The sequence below is a fragment of the Aphelocoma coerulescens genome, chromosome 4A (genome assembly GCF_041296385.1).
Source record: "Aphelocoma coerulescens isolate FSJ_1873_10779 chromosome 4A, UR_Acoe_1.0, whole genome shotgun sequence".
Classification (NCBI taxonomy): domain Eukaryota; kingdom Metazoa; phylum Chordata; class Aves; order Passeriformes; family Corvidae; genus Aphelocoma; species Aphelocoma coerulescens.
The window spans coordinates 20,893,613-20,911,185 of NC_091018.1; the positions used below are offsets into that span (position 1 = coordinate 20,893,613).

The 17,573-nt window shown below is 55.1% G+C and overlaps 2 protein-coding genes across 3 annotated transcripts; one reads left to right on the forward strand and one right to left on the reverse strand.

Moving 5' to 3' along the window:
• Nucleotides 1-331: 331 nt before the first annotated feature.
• On the reverse strand, nt 332-9,858 carry LOC138110700 (uncharacterized). The gene is made up of 9 exons (XM_069015886.1): nt 9,778-9,858; nt 8,773-8,886; nt 6,028-7,713; nt 5,341-5,440; nt 4,568-4,716; nt 4,288-4,400; nt 3,681-3,770; nt 2,513-2,635; nt 332-2,003 (listed from the first exon to the last, which is right to left on the reverse strand). Exons 1-9 carry the CDS (start codon nt 9,836-9,838, stop codon nt 1,809-1,811), a joined length of 2,631 nt encoding a protein of 876 aa, XP_068871987.1. The 5' UTR covers nt 9,839-9,858; the 3' UTR covers nt 332-1,808.
• Nucleotides 9,859-12,902: 3,044 nt separating this feature from the next.
• LOC138110257 (putative glutamine amidotransferase-like class 1 domain-containing protein 3B, mitochondrial) lies at nt 12,903-17,322 on the forward strand. 2 transcript variants are annotated; one of them, XM_069014964.1, is made up of 4 exons: nt 12,903-13,042; nt 14,593-14,764; nt 15,388-15,589; nt 16,566-17,322. In XM_069014964.1, exons 1-4 carry the CDS (start codon nt 12,935-12,937, stop codon nt 16,756-16,758), a joined length of 675 nt encoding a protein of 224 aa, XP_068871065.1. In that variant the 5' UTR covers nt 12,903-12,934; the 3' UTR covers nt 16,759-17,322. The 2 variants fall into 2 exon arrangements, with proteins under 2 accessions (XP_068871065.1, XP_068871066.1); XM_069014965.1 differs by having other exon boundaries at nt 13,028-13,042; nt 14,597-14,764.
• Nucleotides 17,323-17,573: the final 251 nt, after the last annotated feature.

Below are 17,573 nucleotides of genomic sequence, written 5' to 3' on the forward strand. Positions count from 1 at the left end.
CTTTGTGATGTCTCAGCACCTCTCCAAATTCCCACTTCTTACCACATTCCCTTGGATTTTGGTGTTTATAGGGTTTTTTTTTTAGTGATTAAGGGGTGAAATTCAGCCCTGGCGTTTTTAAGCTGGTGTGAGGCGTTATCTTCTCCCTCCCTCCTCTTCCCCACCCTGCAAGTGTCACAATTTGAGTCCCTCTTAAGATCCTGCTTGGATTCTGTGTGGCCAGGAACCCCAACATCCAGAAGGTGTTACCCCACAAGGTTTTGTCACAATTGCACAGCCCTGGGTGAGATCTGTTTGTTGAAAATATTTTATTGCTTTCTAAAAACCAGTACGAATAAACTCCAAGGAGATACAGGAATTAGACCAGCAAAACTGTTGAACACGCTGAATTCTCCGGAATTTTCTCTGCAGGAAGAGAGCCAGCTCTGTGAGGCCAAGCTGAGGAGACCCCACTTTGCCAGAATTCGGGGAGGTTGAGCTCCTCCGACTGCACCACTTTTATCCTTAAATTCCAGCACAACTTCAGGTGAAATCAATGATTTGGTTTCAGCTGGAGTTTGATCAGCACCTTGCACCTGAGTCAGGTAAGAATAAGATCAGCAGTTTTTGGAGGCGGAACAAGCCATAACTGCAGTGTTTGCCAAGGAAAACACCTCACAAAGGTTTGAGACTCCTTCCCAACTCCTCCTGGTCAGCAGCCACCACTCCACACTGCCTGTACTTCCCAAAAAGTCCAGGTCCTTCCATTCCTACACTCCAGGAGCCATCCCACCATGTCCCAGTGATGCCAGCAAGGTCATAGGTGAGCAGGTCTCCAGCTCCTTCCCTGTCTTTCAGGAGTTTGCAGGGAAGTTGGGCCCCTGGAGAAGACAAATGGCTGCCTGGAGTGGCTGGAATTCCTTCCTCTGATCCTATGGAATTTGCACTCTGGAGGAAACGTGCCGTGAAATGGGAAGAGTTGGGCTGTGAGGCAAGAGACCAGCTCCTGGCATGCTCAAACACATGGAGATTGCTCTCCTGAAATTCATAACACGGGAAGGGAGGGTCTTCCCTAAAGCTCCAGCACCTCTAAGGATAAATTGTTGGAGTCATCCAAACAGGAATTCCGCCCTGACTCTGACTGTGAAATACAGAAATGGCATCTCAGGCCATGGCATTTCTTTGGAGAGTTGGGTTCTCCCAACAGAGGAAGGACCTCCCAGGTGGGGTCAAAAATGGGTGACCTCCATTCTGAGGAAAACACAGCGGGAGACACCCCCAGCTCCCGAGCCCACACTTTGCCAAGTCCATTGGATCCACCAGCACAGCACCTGGACACATCTCCCCTCCTCCTCTCCCACGGGACATGGGTCAGCGGTGGCCTTGGCAGTGCCGGGGGGACAGCTGGACTCCAGGACTTGAAAGGTCTTTTCCCACCTAAATGATTCTGTGGGATTCAAGTTTCATGCAGTGTTTTTCCCCCGCCACATAATTCTGCACCACTCCACGCCCCAAATCCAAGGAATTCCCTCCCAGTGACAGGGATAAAGCTCTGTAGCTCTGGGGCCAGCCTGTCGCCGAAGGAACGCTCGCTTTGGTCGTGACTGATCTCCAGGGAAAGCTGGCAGTGTCCCTAAGGGAAAATGTTCCTGCTGGCTGCCTGTGGTTTGTAGGGCAGCGCCGCACTGGGATATCTGAGCAGTGTCCATAGAAAGACGAATGAATCAGCCCTGCAGCTGGGAAGCCTCTCCCATTCCCCAATTTGGCCAAAAAGGCGTTTTCCAGCAGACGACGTCCCGGCGCGCGCGGCGCTGCCGGAGCTGCCGGAGTCAGAAGCGGGTGTGGCGCTCGCAGCTGGAATCGGGAGTGGGATCCGGCCCCGGCTCCGCCAAGGCAGCTCTGCCCACCCCGTTGTGCACAGCAGGGCCACCACTCTGGAGCTCTTCCCAGCCTTTTGTGGGGCAAGTGCCACTGGTAGGGACCACCAGGTGTTTCTTCTGCACCTGCTCCAGGATCTGCAGCACCTGGAATGAGTAAACACAGCTGGGAGTGGGTTAGGAATTAGGGGGGAGCATTGATTTCTTCTCCAGCTGTTGAAATAATCAAATAATCATAAGATAATGGGTTGGAAGGGACCTTTAAAGGTCCCCTACGGGCAGGGACACCTTCCACAAGATCTTCTCTTTCGAGTCTCTGGCTCGGTTTTGGGATGACACAAATCAGTTCTGCACTCAGAGGTCTCTGGGATGGGTGAACATGGAGAGCCTGCCCCACAGAGGTCCATGACCTTGGATCTCAGAGCCCTTTCCATGGATGAATCAGCCCCACCTTGCCCAGTCCCCAGCTCCACAGAGGTGCTCCGGAGCAGGATCAGGACAGACACGGGGAGCTCTGCTCTTGTCCCTCACACCACTCTGGGATAACTCCTCGTGCTATCACAGATTTCTCTGCTTCCTTATTGAATTAGGAACCCCCAGGTTGAAACTCATTTGATGGAGAAAGGGAATGGAAATTAAATCCAGCTGAATTTCACCTGAGACTTGGGGATGATGCCGACTCGGAAGAATCCAATGTTGCCACTGTCGATCTTGGTGCAGTCCACCACGGTGGAGGCAATGTTCTCTGGAGAAGGGCCACCACAAAGAACTGCATCCACCTAAAACCAACAGATTTGCACACCAAATTCCCCTTGGAAAAGGAGAGTTTCCCCTCTCAACACAGCAAATGATTCTCATCAAAGGCAGTGCTGCTCCTTCCTGCCCCACTGCAGCGGCACCAGCGCTGGATTTGGAAGGAATGAACTTCAGAGGACAGGGAGAGCTCTGTGGGTGCAGGTCAGGGGCACAGCACAGACAGGTTTACAGCAGCTGAGCAGCTCTGGAAAAGTCCCATCCACAGAGAAAATGTGCATGAATTTCTGCTTTCTGAGGAGTTAGAGGGGGAAGATTTGCACCAGCTCCTGTTTAAAGCTGCCCTCGCATAAAGCTGCCGTGAAGATACAGAGTGTAAAACCCCGAGAATTCAGTAATGAAACCGTGGAATCGTGGAATCCTCCTGAGCTGGAAGGATCCACAAGGACCATCAATCTGACCCCTGGCCCTGCACAGACACCCCAACAGTTCCACCCTTCCAAACGCTCCTGGAGCTCTGGCAGCCTCGGGGCCGTGCCCATTCCCTGGGGAGCCTGGGCAGTGCCCAGCACCCTCGGGGGGCAGAACCTTTCCCTGCTCTCCAACCTAAACCAATGTAAGACAATGAAAGGACACGACCATGGCACTTCCATGAAAGCTCTAAAAACCAGGAATGTTTTGGAGCTTGGCACCAGTTTTTGCCCAGCTCCAGCTTCAGATGGGAATCCCTGAGTTCTCACAGCCCAATTCCAGCTGGAGCCTTGGCACATTCCGGCACCAGGATTTGACTGCTTGTAAGCAAGAAGGAACTTTTTATTGCTCCCATCCTCCCGTGCTGGAATATGAACCAACTCACACTGCCAAGCCATAACCACACTGTGTAAAGCAGGAGAGGTTTGGTTTCCCACCAAGTTCTAGGCTTTAAAATTTTCCTTCTCTTTGATAACAGCATGAGGAGCGTCCATGAGATTTCTTAAATTAGAGGCTTTCCCAGGTTCCTGATACCATCTACTGATTTGCCTTCTGGGAACAAAGTGGTTCCATTTTTCCATGCCCACATCTCGTGGTTACCTTATCTCCCAGCTTGGCATACACTTGGTTGTGGTGGGTCGTGTCGGCCTCTCCCGTTGGGTTGGCTGACGTGACCACAATGGGGCCAACCTGGTGACAGAAAAACGGGAATCAAAGCCCTGAGCAGGATTTTGGGGATAAAACAGGTGACTCGAGCTCTGAACTTCATCTGTGACTCTGAAGAGAGCTCACCCAGGTGAGGCACCTACTTTGCAAGCTACTACAGTCCCACTAAGCTGCGATTGAGTGACCAGCACTGACAAATTTGGGTTTAGTGATGATGGCCATGAAATGACATCTTGTTTTCCAGCAACAGCACTTGCCAAAGACCCACAATGTCTGTCCTAGAACATTCAGGGTGTCACAGTTCCTCTGGCTACTTCCTGCACCTTCTGAAGCTAGTCCAGCCTCAGAGAAGCCTGTGCTTCCAACAGTGTCCTACGCTGGAAATGAAACTGTGTCTGTTAATGAGATTTTCCTGGTTTCCTGACCTGGTGGTTGCTCCTTTTTCCCTCTTTGCTGCCATAAAATTCCTCCCAGCTGCCTGCAGACTTCCCTGTTCTCACAGAAGGGGACTGGTCACCAGGGCTGAGGTGCTCTGACTCACCAGGTCGATGAGGTGTGTGGTGACAGAGCAGTCGGGGATGCGGATGGCCACACTCTGAGGGGTTCCAACGTATTTGGCGGAGTCCTTCATTCCCAGGAAATCCACCCATTCACCTGCACCAAGCAGAGTCACACAGCACTTAGAGATGTCCATCAGTCCAAACACGATGATCTTACCAGGAATATCCCCGTGGAACACGTGGTGTTGCAGGGGTTCACAGTTTTAGGAATTTCGAACCCAAAGCTCTCCAAAGACCTTGGAATTAACAGCATTTCCTCACCTCTGGGAATGACCAAGCTAATGGGAGATGGCCAGGCAGCCTCCATGAAGTCCCAGAGGAGGGGAGTGAACAAATGCCTGGCAGGTTCCAGTTGCTTTAGGCTGGAAATCCAGAGGGACATGGGGCGATCCTGAGCCTGGCGCTTGGACCTGGAAAAGAGGGAAGAAAAGATGAGGCTGGAAGTAAGATGGGGGTTTAATTTCCAGGAAAAGAAACTCTTGGTGAGGTGTAGAGCTAAGACAAGGTGTGCAGGCTCTGCCCCAGGTCACCAGTCTGGAGTAAAAGTAGGACTGTTCAACAACTGACTGGATGGGAAGGGACATTAATGACTATTCCCAGTCAGGAATGGAATCAGTCTATTCCAAATCAAGGCTTTAACTTCTCGTGGAATGGTGGGTAAAAATCCCAATGGCCCAAGTTCTGAGGAAACCCCACCAACACGAGGGGTAGCAGCTCACAGCAAGAGTCTGCTGTCACCAGAGGGGCTTTGCTGTGACAACATGGACCTGCAAGCAAGAACAATAACCCCCCACCCCACTTGCCACGGGTTTGGGTTTCTTGTGGTGTCCAAGTTACCCAGCTCCATCAGCCTTCAGTATCCCAGAACACAACCACAGCTCAATTCCCTCCTTTCCTCACCTGGATCTTCTCCCCACCTTGCTGCTCCCACCGAGGCTGAGCTGCCTTGCTCTCAGCAGGTGCTGTAGCCGGCACTCAGTACCAGCTCTGAGTTCTAGAACGTTCCTGAGGCCAGCCCAGGTGCCAGGACTCACCGGTGAGCCTTCTCCACGGCGTCAGGCCGGTTGCAGGCGGCCACCAGCACGTACACGGTGTCCGTGGGGATGCCACAGGTCCCGCCGTTCCTCAGGATATCTGTTGGCATGGGAACAGGGCACGAGCCCCTGAGTGACAGGTGAGGGCTGTAATTCCCATGGCAGAGCTGTCACAGCCAATTTGGTGCTCTTCTCTCCTTTTCCCATTTTCCCAGCTTTCCTCCAAGGGGACATCTGGAATTTAGGGGGGTTCTGGGCCAGAGGTGGAGAGAGCAAGGACCAAGCATTGGCTCTGCTTTCTCTGTACAAAGCTCTGGGTGGCAGCCCCAGCTTGGAGGATTCCTGGATCTCAGACCGGATGAGGACACAAGGAAATGGTGCAGGAGACACAGCAGGGAATTCTCTGCTTCACTCAGCTCCTGACCCCTGTGACTTGGCCCACTTCACCAAAATGTCACCATGTTATCCTGGTTTCCACATCAAGGCCAGGTTGGACAGGGCTTGGAGCAACATGGTCTAGTGGAAGGTGTCCCTGCCCACGGAACAAGATGGGCTTTAAGGTCCTTTCCCACCCAAACCATTCTGTGATCCTCTGATTGGGATAACGTCCTTTTAAGAGTGTTCTGCTACAAAAGCTCCCAGAATTTCCCCTCCATCCCCACGTCCTGCCCTCTGTTTTTCCCTTACCTGCAATTCTCTTGACTGAGGAGGCTTTCCTGGCAGGCAGGTGAAGGCACTTGGTCGCTCCTGCCCCGACACCGCTGAGCTGCACCACGGGCCCCCCCATGGGCAAGCAGCAGCCCTCAAAGGTGCTGCTGGAAAGGGCAGCCAGGAAGCAGTAAAAGCTGACCAGCCCGAAGATGAGGGTGGCAGCGATGTCGTATCCAGTGGGAAGAGCGTGGATGGCATCCAGCAGGAAGCTGACAGCGATGAGCATGAACGTGAGGGAGTAGAAGAACCAGGCCATGTTTAAGAAGAGCGAGCAGAAGACAACGAAGCTGTTGAAGAGCATGAAGGCAACGATGCCCACGGCTGCGTGGAAGCTTCTGGTGGTGCCGTAGAGGCCACCACACCTTGTCAGGCCCCAGATGATCCACATGACAGCGTAGAGGATGAAGGCGCTGCTCTCCAGGGTTTTACCCCGGGCAAAGGCCACGGAGCCGCCAAGAAGCTTCAGGATCCCACCAGCTACCACCACCCATGGAATGACAACAGTGGCAAGGGGAGCCTGGGGGTCTCCTGGGGTTGTTAGAGCAAAAGAAGCCAGGACACTGCAGGCATAGGCAAGGACTTCTGCATCTGCATACTTGGAATAGCCCAGGTAGGGAGCGTGAAGGTCCGGCCCTTCCCGGAGCTTCAGGAGGCTGCTGCGAGCAAGGAGGGCCTTCACAGCGCCCTTCCCTGTGGGGATCTTGGCCCTCGCCCTCACATTGTACAGGTGAATCAGAGCCACCAAGGCTGAGGCCACAAAAATGGCCACTGCCACGCCTTGGGGGCCACCTGCAAAAAAACCCCTGGGGCTGCAAGCCAAGGCAATGCAGTAGGTGACAAAAACCAGCAAGTACAGGCCATCCACAGGGCTCCGAAGGGAGAGAAAAAGAGCCAAGACAGCAAAAAGAATGGAGAAAACCACCAGGAACGGGGTAGGGAAAGATGGCTCCTCTGGCTGCCAGGTGGGGTACAGGAGGCAGTAACCTGCAGCGAACTGGAGGATGGAAGTGAAGCCAAAGGCTGTGGCCATGAGAACGTCCATTACACGGTAGGACAACACACAGATGCCAATCTGGTAAGTGCCAGCTGCCCATAGCCAGGGCACGTGGCCCAGGAAGAGTCTGTGGGTGACCCCCAGGAGCCTGCAGCAGAAGACACTGGCTGACAGCATGTTCAGGAGCAGCCCGGGGGCTGCAAAGGGATTGCTGCCACCAGCGCTGCCCTGGCTCTGCTCCTGGGCCTTTTTCTTGGTGAGATCCGTGCCAGGGAGGGCAACTTTCCCTTTGGTCAGGAGGTAGAGGATCCTCCCCAGAGCAAAGTAGCCTCCGACCAAGCAGACAATGAGGTGACCGCAAGCCACGGCCGAGGGGCCGAGCGAGGAGCTGTAGTGCAGGGCCACCTCATGGGCACTGGCCAGGGACACGGCGGCAGCCAGCAGGGCCAGGACGGGCTCTCCGCAGAGGAAGCCCACCACGGCCACCAGGAGCAGTGCCAGGGTGAAGGTGGCCAGGCCTGGCAGCAGGGCGTCGCGGGAATCCCCCGGCTCGGCCAGCGCTCCCTGCCCTGCCAGGACGAGGATCACTCCGTAGCCACACCAGAACGCAGAGAGGGTCAGGCACAGGGACACCAGCAGGGAGGCATTCCTGAGGCTTCTCCGGATCCCTGGGGAGCAAACGGAGACAGGGCTGTGATTTCAGACAGCGGCATGTGGGAAGCAGGAGTCAGGAAAGTGGGAAGCAGGATCACTACAGAGCCAGGATCAGCACAGGTCCTGCCTGATGATGGATTAATCCTGGAGAAAACCACACTCTGCAACTACCTGGAAGGAGGTTGTAGGGAGGGGTCAGGCTCTTCTCCCAGGGAACAAACAACAGGACAAGAGGAAATGGCCTCAAGTTGTGCCAGGGGAGGTTTAGATTGAGTATCAGGGAAAAATTCTTCATGGAAAGAGTTGTCCAGCCCTGGCACAGCTGCCCAGGGCAGTGGCAGAGTCCCCATCCCTGGACGTGTTCAGGAAACACGTGGATGTGGCACTGGAGGACGTGGCTTAGTGGGGACCGTGGTGGCAGCGCTGGCTGATGGTTGGACTTGAGGATCTTTAAGGTCTTTTCCAGCCTGAACACTGCTGTGATTTGATGATTCTGGGATTTGATGTTCTCATTGCTACGAGTTATAAAGGATAAATAATTCAACATTCATTCTAGGAAGTATGGATTTTGCTCTAGGCAGTGATTATTTTCTCTCAGATAAGCAGTCATTGTCTCTTGGCATTTACCCACAGGCATTTCAACCATGGATGCTGGAAGCACTCTCAGAAAGCCTGGGAGAGAAATCGTGTACTCAGTGTGTTAAAACTCCGAGATCCTGGTAGAGCATTTGTTTGAAACAAACATTGATTTCTTTTCTTGCCTACAGAGGAAAAATTTGCTGTGCCATGGAATGGGTTGGGAGAGACCTCAAAGCCCATCCAGCAGCACCCCTGCCATGGGCAGGGACACCTTCCACTGTCCCAGGCTGCTCCAAGCCCCAATGTCCAGCCTGGCTTTGGGCACTTCCAGGGATGCAGGGGCAGCCCCAGCTGCTCTGGACAGCACATTCCTCTGGGAGAAGGGATGAGTGGTCCAGCGAGGCTGCCATGGTCTGTGTCCCATTGGCAAAGCAGACCTGGACGTGCAAAGCTGTGGCAGGGAGGCCTTGGGCCTGGCCAGCCCCAGATCTTACCTGCATAGGCCAGAAGAGCCGACAAAATCAGCAGCAGGACCCCGAGAGCGGTGCTGGGGATCAGAGGGGCGGCTCTGCAGGAGCTGTAGAAATGCACGGCCAGCAAGAGAGATCCTGTGGGACACGGAGGGGGGAAGCACAAAGAGCTGGTAAACTCGGCCCAAAACCCAGGAGAGAATCAGCGTGGACAGAGCAGGGGACAGAGGAAAAATAACAGTGCAAGATCTGCAAACAGGAAAGCCTAAGGGGCTGGTGGAGTGGAACTCAGTTTGTGCCCAGAGTCTCGCTTCGTTCTGGGTGCCTCGTTTGAAAAAACTTGGAATTAATCATCTGAGGTTGCCCAGAGAGGTTGTGGATGCCCCATCCCACCAAGGTCAGGTTGGACGGGGCTTGGAGCAGCCAGCTCGAGGGGAAGGTGGCCCTGCCCATGGCAGGGGGTGGAACGGGATCATCTTTAAGGTCCCTTCCAACACAAACCGTTCTGGGATTGTGTGGAAGAGTTTGGAAGTGCTCCCCTGTTGCCAGATAAAGGTAAAAATCCACGGCTCCAGCTACACAAAAGGCAGACAGACACACACACCCTGCAGATGATCCCTCCAGCCCTGTGCCGACGGAAAACCGGCCGAAAAATCCGGGAAGACGGAACACAGAGAAGGAGCAAGTGAAAGGGAGTGAACGCAGAAACCGGAGCTGCGGGGAGAAGGGCTGGAAAAGGAAAGGGCAGGAAACCGCATCCAAATCGAGATGATTTACTACAGTGACTATGAAAAGTTTGGATTTGCTTCCCACCCAGCGTGGAACGAGTACAGAACTTCAGGCCAGCCCTTGGAAGCCAACACAAATATTTTGTTGGCTCCTGAAGCCGGCGCAGGGATCTCTGGACCGAAAAGCTTTACCCAGGCAGGGAAGCCTGCGGATAAACAGCGTCTTTAGCCCCCCTGGAAAAGGGGGGTGTCCCGGAAAGCTCTTCCCGAGCCCGTGTCCCGTGCCAGGAGGGATCCCTACCTGCGGAAATGCCCAGGAGCCCGATGCAGGAATGCAGTGACTCAGCCCCGCTGTCGCCCATCCCTGCGCGCTGGAGCCCCGGCCAGGGCTGCACTGCTGCCGCTCCTTCCTCCCATGCTCTTTATAACCAAACCATCGCCGCTGCCGCCGGTCCTCCCTGCTCTCCACCCCTTTTCCCTACAAACCTCTTCTGTTCCCGCTGCTCTCTGCATGCGGGAGGAAATGCAAATGAAGCTCTGGCTGCCGTAAATTCGGGGCTGTGAGTCAGCGTGGGCTGCTGGTAGCTCCCTCCAGGGGCCTCTTAATTTTACTGTTGATTAACCCTTGTTAAAAAAGACACTTGAAAAAATAAGGCTGAGGGTTTATTGCTGTTGCTGCCTTTTTTGCTGCTGCCAGTGAGGAAATCACACCGGTTAAAACGAAGGTTTTTGCAAGCATCCACCTTGCTGGAGCAAACAAGTGCTCTGCAAGCCCAGCAGCTCCTTGGGGACCAGTTGTTTCTCCTCACACTGGCCACAGGCCCGCTGTTTGTCCCTGTCACAGCTCTGAATGCCTGGCACCAGCCCCCTGAGCTGGGCAAACGCAGGGCAGACTCAGTGCCATTCCCTTCAAGGTGGCTTCTGTCCATTTGTCACTCCACATCCAGCTCAGCCCGCACAGAGGAGCCTTGCTGGCTTTCCAGGTCAGGAGAGAGCGTCAGACACTGCCAGGATTGTATCCAGGGGACATGAAGGAGCTGGGACAGCTTCCTGCTGCTGCCCACCGGGAACCTGTGGTCAGGGCATAAAGGTGTTTATGGATGGAGGGGAGGCTGCAGAAGGCAGTGGACACCGGCCTTGGGCTCATGCTGGGCCATGGGTCAGGTGGGAGTTGTCAGAGAACTGCTCTGAGAGCTGACAGAGCTTTGATCCCCCTGTTGTTGTGTTTGTGGTGAAGGATCAGCGTAGGGACGGTTCCTGTGAGGGACCCAGCTCCAGGTAAAGCAATTCCCACTCTCCTGACCAGATAAAAGGTGCAGAACAGTGAGCAGAGCTTTGCCCTGACATTGCTGGGCTGGCCAGGGATGGCTCTGCAGAGCTCCTCCAGCAGCCAGCTCTGATGTTCCCCTCAGCAGATCCTGCTCTGTGCTCCCCCATAAATCCTGTTCCACAGCCAGGGCTGGAGGACGGGAAAGCTGCTGGGAATGGGGTTTGGAGCTGCACTGGCTGGAGCTCCAAGTCGGGCCTGTGGGGTCATCCAAGACATGTTGGAGCTGTGACAGCATCCAGAACAACCCCAGAGCTGCCAAAGGACCCTGCTCCTCCAGCTCCCCAAACCAGCTGCAGCACGATGGCAGCTGGATCCAGCTGGATCCCTACCACTGCTCCCAAACTTTCCTGTTATCTTTAACTGTGCTCACCCTTCAGGAAGAGGGTCCCTTCCCTGCCCTCCTCACTAGAACCTTGGTGCAGGTTACAGATGTGGGCAGACACGGCCCCCCAGGCTGGAACAACCCAGCTGAGAAATGTCATTTATCACTCGTATCTTCAGGGCAGAGGGTCCTTTAGGGCTCCCGTGTCTATGCAGACAGATGCTTTTCCAGGGGGAGGAAACAAGCCTGGCTGGTCCAGCTGTACCAATTATCCCAGGAAGGGGAACCAGCCCAGCCAGTTTACGACAGGCAGGGGTAACTGATGTGGTTGGCAGCAGGCAGGCTGTGGAAATCCTCAGCCTCTGGCTACTTTGTCCCATCGCTGATGGGACTGGTCCCGGAGCAGCTGCAGGAAGGAGAAATTACCTGCCCAGGTTGCAACATCAGCCAGCTGTTCTTGAATGCAAGAGGAAATTATACAGCCCTAAAGCATAGCTAGGGTTCCTTAGATAGCGAAACAAACAGCAGGAGAAAAGCTTTGGGTGTTTTTCATGCATATCTCAGTTTAATTCCTGTTCTGGGCAGTGAAAATAACCGAGGGGCACAGCCTGGGTTGGATTAGTGGGACTGCAAGGCCGCTCACGTGTTTCTTGTTCCTGCTTGTCCAGGTAGCAGCTGGGTGCCTGAAATCCCTCATTTGGGGAGAAACATGCCATAAATGAAGTCACAAGCAGCAGCAGCAGTGAGCCTCCTCCTCAGGCCTGCCCTGACTGACCACCCTGCCAAGCCACGAGTCCATTACCCACAGGATGTGCTTCATGGCTCTCCCAAAAATGACAGAGCCCCAAGGAGCATGTCTTATAAATAACCCCTGAAAAACACCCCTCGGCCATGTTGTGGGAGTTTTCTGTTCTCTCAGCCTCCACCAAGGCCGGGCTGAAACAGAGAGGTACAGGATCATCTCCGTGTGAGCAGAGCCGGGGCGGGAGGAACGAGCTCCAGACACTGAATCCGACTGCCAGGGGCCCCTCCAGAGCTCAGGGCTCCACCAACTCCTGGCACCACTTCCCTGGAATTAAATAAATGGAGAGGTGGTGCTGTTGATGAGGAATGCCGTTATGCCAGAGACCAAGAAGTGTTTGGGCACTCTCACAGGCACAGGGTGGGGTTGTTGGGGTGCCCTGTGCGGGGCCAGGAGTTGGACTTTGTGGATCCTTGTGGGTCCCTTCCAACTGCATGACTTTATTAATTTCTAAACTCAGGGTGCAAACAACTACAGCAAAGTGTGAAATATCCACTTTTGGGAGATGGGATCTGATGGAAGGAACACTCAGGATCAGAAAGGGAAGTGTTGGTGTTAAAAGTCTGAAGCAGCCTGTGCAGTGCAGGGTTTAAAGCAGGGGGAACGCACTGGCTGGAATCCTGGCTCCGGGCAGGCTCCCTTCAACACCATCTCCTGTGCAAAGGTTTCGGTGCTTTAGTCTGAGCTAGAATGGAAAATCAACAGCTGAGGAGGGAAAACACAGCTGCCCTGTTGGGCAGAGCACGTCAGCTGGGGCTGCTCTGGAGACAGCGTGCTGGGACGGAGATCTGTAAGGGAGCAGCCAGTTGAGGAAACAAATAATATTTACACGCCCTGCCTGTGGAACTGGAAATAAAACCTCCTTGCCAGCAAGAAACCCAGCCCAAGCCTGCCGGCCCCACCTGCTCCTGGGGGAGGGCTGCGGCTATAAAGGGCTGCAGGCGGCGAGCGGAGCTCACAGCGGCGCGGGGCTCTCCAGGGAACCCCGCTGCTCCCGGGGCACCATGGCCAAGAGGGTGGCCGTGGTGCTGGCCGGCTGCGGGGTGTTCGATGGCAGCGAGGTCCACGAGGCTTCGGCGGTGCTGGTGCACCTGAGCCGGGAGGGGGCACAGGTAAGAGGATCCTGCTCCGGCGCCTTTTGACGGCTCTGCTCCTCAGCCTCTCCCCTCCTCGTCTCTCAGACAAACTCCTCAAAAGCCAAGCAGCGGTGCCTGGAGTGTTGGGAATGGTGTGGGGAAATCCCTGCTCAGCTGTGCTGTTGGATTGGCGTGGGGCTCTGCATCCAAGCTCTCCAAGAGACTTTCCTGAATGCTTTCTCTCTCTCCGCTTTTGCCTTGCACATCCTCTTCTCGCTCCTGCTGTTTCTGTTTAAAGGACAGCTTGGGCTGCTTGAAATTCATCTTTTCAAAACCTCAGAGGGTAGGAGTGAAAATAGAATCGGAGAATCCCAGAACGGTTTGGGTTGGGAAGGACTTGAAAGCTCCTCCACTCCACCCCTGCCACGGGCACGGACACCTTCCACTATCCCAGGGTGCTCCAAGCCCCATCCAGCCTGGCCTTGGGCACTGCCAGGGATGAGAGAACAGAAAGGGGTTCGTGAGTTGAACTTGAGGAGGGGTAAAAAAGGTGCAGCTGCCCGGAGAGTCAGCGAGACTGGGGAAGGAAAGAGGGAAACCTCTGGAATATCACACTCAGCTGTGAACCGCCCGCGTGTCTGGGTCGGAGCCGTTCCCCTGGGAGTGGGAATTGCTCTGTGGAACGCAGAGGCACAGGGGTGACCCGCATGTGCCAGCCCGCCCAGTTCCAAACCATTCCAGCCCTTCCCTCTCTGTCGGGCTCCGGGATGAGCCTTGTCCAGAGGTTTTCTTCCACTGTGCGTAATTTTGCCTCTTCCTCTCCCGGAGCTGCTGCAGCCGCGTCCCTCCTGCCGTGTCCCAGTGCAGCAGGCTCGGAGCCCATCCCGCTCTCATCCCTGGAGCGGCAGGGGCCTCTAGTGGAGGCACCTCGGGCATCATCCCAATCCCTCCTTTTCCAAGCAAACAGAGCAGCACGGAACGGGATATTTCAGCTGGAAGGGGGGAGAGCTCAGCACCTCCCTCTCCACAGGAAGCTGCCACCAGGTTGCGCTTCAGCCTCCTTTTCTCCCACGTAGATAATTCCAGAGCCCTCGGCTGCTCTCACGGGACATTCCTTCCTGTCCTGTTCCCCTCCTCGGGACATCTCGGTGTTCCTGAGATCCCTCTTCAGTCGTGGGGCCCAGAACTGCACAGGTGGCACAGTCCCAAAATCTCACCCTCCCCTCATAATTTCCACACGTGAGCTTCAAAGTGCTGAAGGAAGGGGAAGCGTTTTCCAGAGAAAAACCACTCTGGCTTTGGGAAAACAGTAGGTGGGGAGAGGAAAGCCCAAGTCCTGTCCCTGTGGGATGTGTGGTGGGACAGCAGCTCTCTGGGTGGTCACCTGGCAAGCGGGATTGGTTGGGATATGGATGGAATCTTCAGACCCCAAACAAGCAGTTCTGGGCACAAACTACTAAAGGTTTCCTTCCCTCCCTCCCAGCTCTCTCCCAAGAAAGCCCCTCAGCATTCCCACTCACTCCCTGTGCCCTTCCCACGTTTGTCCATCATTCCTGAAGGATAACAGCCCTATCCCCTCACTCCAGGCAGAGGTTTATGCTCCCAACATCCCCCAGATGCACGTGGTGGACCACGCGAAGGGGCAGCCGACACCGGAGCAGCGCAATGTCCTGGTGGAAAGTGCCAGGATAGCCAGAGGCAACATCAAGGACCTGGCTACGCTGGATGTCAAGGGGCTGGATGCCCTCATCATTCCAGGTAGGATGTGTGGGGTCTGCCTGTCCACAGCTTAGATATTCCATAAATCTGGAATGAGAGGGACTGGCTGGAAGCCGGGCTCGGAAGCAGAGCTGTGTTCCATCCCTGCTGGCACTGCCACGCCAGTTTGGAGTTAGATGAGGACGTGGCAAAGCCAAGCTGATCCCAGGAGGACAGGGCTGCAAACCGAGTTGTCCAGAGCTGTGTTTTCACTGGATGGAAAACCATCCCTTCCCTCAGCAGCACCCTTCCTCCTCTCTGGGAGAGCCTGGGGCTCAGGAGTGGAAAGCTCAGCTGCTGGGGGATTCCAGTGGGGATGGATGAGGCCTGGAGCAAGGATTGAGGCAAAGGAAAATGTGTCTGTGTTCCACAACAATCCAGGAGAGAACTGTGGGTGGAGCACAGCTCCCACTGGAGTATCGAGGCCGTGCTGCTTCTGTTCGCTGTGGAAGCAAGGGAGGGGCTTGGATGTCTCAGCTCCCAAAGGTTCAGGATCTCAGGTTTTAGTTCTTTTATTGACCCTGGACAAATGCTGCCATCCATCCAACCCACCTTGACATTCCACCCAGCAAAAATCCCGCCCTGGCTATAATCTCCAGCCTAAACTGCTTCTCTTTCCTCAGGTGGCTTCGGGGTGGCAAAAAACCTGAGCACTTGGGCCACCCAGGGCAAGAACTGCAGCATCTCCAAGGAGGTGGAGGACGTCCTGCGGGCCTTCCACGCTGCCCACAAACCCATCGGGCTGTGCTGCATCTCCCCAGTGCTGGCAGCCAAAATCTTCCCGGGCTGCGAGGTGACCGTGGGGCACGACACGGAGTGCGAGCAGTGAGTGACCCGGGGCTTGATGCCAATCCCATCAGGGCCCCCCAAAGTCCCCAGCAGCCTGGCCAGGGCTCCTGGCCTCTCTGTTGGCTGAACATTAGCTCTGAGAACTCGGCTCTGCTGCCTCCAGTGAGGCCTTCAGGAACTCCGGCCCCTTTGGGGACTTAGGAGGGAAAAGCAGAAACTCTGGAAGCCTCATTTAATCATTTCTCAGCAGAGCAGAAGGAATGGTCCAACACCAGATCTGTTTGCATTTTTGTGACTTGTTTCCACAGCTCTGATGGCTCCAGATAAGAAACTTTATTTTAAACTAATTTAAATGGAATTTATTATTTTGAGTTAAATATTTGCCTCCCTGATGCCTCACTGACCCAGGGTAGGATGAACCTTTGCTGACTCCAAGTTAAGCAGATCCAAGGCAGGAGCAGGGTGGCTGCACAAGGCTTGGGGTGTTAAGAGAGGGAGGGAGTGAAACTCTTCCATCCTCCAAGGAATGGGCAGGCGAAAAAATCCCCACCCCAAACCTAAATCTAATTGTTGTCCAGGGAAGCTGTGGCTGCCCCTGCATCCCTGGCAGTGTCCAAGGCCAGGTTGGACAGGGCTTGGACCAACCTGGGATAGTGGAAGGTGTCCCTGCCCATGGCAGGGGTGGAATGGGATGAGCTTTAAGGTCTCTTTTCACCCAAACCATCCTGGGATTCTATAAACAGGAACACTGGAGTGGGCAGAATTGGGTAGAAAAACACCCGTAGTGGAACTTCAGGTTTTATTTTGGCTTTACTTCAGATTTTTAACTCGTTTGAGCAGGAGGTTTTCCTGTTGGATAGTCCTGGAGAAACTCCTCGGGCAGGAAAAGATTGGGCTCCTACTGAACAGATTTTGTGCAGTGACCACAGACTTTGCACTCCAGGCTCTCACCAAACCACCGTGTGTGGGACACGTTCCCCACTCCAGGCTTTTATTCCCTGCTCCCTTGCAGGTGGCCCTATGCCAAGACTGCTGAGGCCATGAAGGAGCTGGGCTGCAGACACGTGAACAGCCAGGTCACCGAGGTGCACGTGGACGCCAGGAACCGGCTGGTGACCACCAGCGCCTTCATGTGCAACGCCCCCATCCACGCCATCCACGACGGCGTCGGGAAAATGGTCCGGGAAGTGCTCCGGCTGGCCTGAACGGCCCAAAGGCACCCAGCTCCCCTTGCACGGATTGTCCTTCTCCTTTCACACAGCAGCAGGAAAATGGCACTCAGCAGCTCTGCCCCCAGACCTCTGCTGGCTGCTGAGGAGGGGGAATCCTGGAGCTGTTGTGTTCTGCCAAGGACACGTCTCAAACTGGCGGGAGCTGGGCTGGGAGCTGCCATGGAATCGTGGAATGGTTTGGGTTGGAAGGACCTTAAAGCCCATCCAGTTCCAATCTCTGCCCACGGGCAGGGACACCTCCCACTGTCCCAGGCTGCTCCCAGCCCCAATGTCCAGCCTGGCCTTGGGCACTGCCAGGGATCCAGGGGCAGCCACAGCTGCTCTGGGCACCCTGTGCCAGGGCCTGCCCACCCTCCCAGGGAAGGAATTCCATCCCAATATCCCATCCATGCCTGCCCTCCCTCAGCTTTAGGCCAGGCAGGAGCCAGGCTTGCACAGGGCTCAGATTCAGCTGCTCCCCACGCCCCTCCCTCAGAGCACTGAATTGTGGCCAAAGGAAGGAACCCAGTTCTGCTACCAAATAAAACCTGATGCTTCTACTGGATCCTGAATTGTGCTTCTGTCTCTGCCTTTCCCTCCGGGTCAGCTGGGAAAATGACACAGGAAGAAACCCCCAGCACCAACCCCCCTGTTTTGCTGGGATCTGTCAGGACCCAGACTGGAGCAGGAATGTGACATCCGTGAGAGCAGCAGGACCAACCCCGTGTCCCCAGCCAGCTCTGGTGGGAAGAGGTGACACTGTTCTCCTGCATGAATAGAACCAGGGAATTCCAGGTTGGAAGGACCTC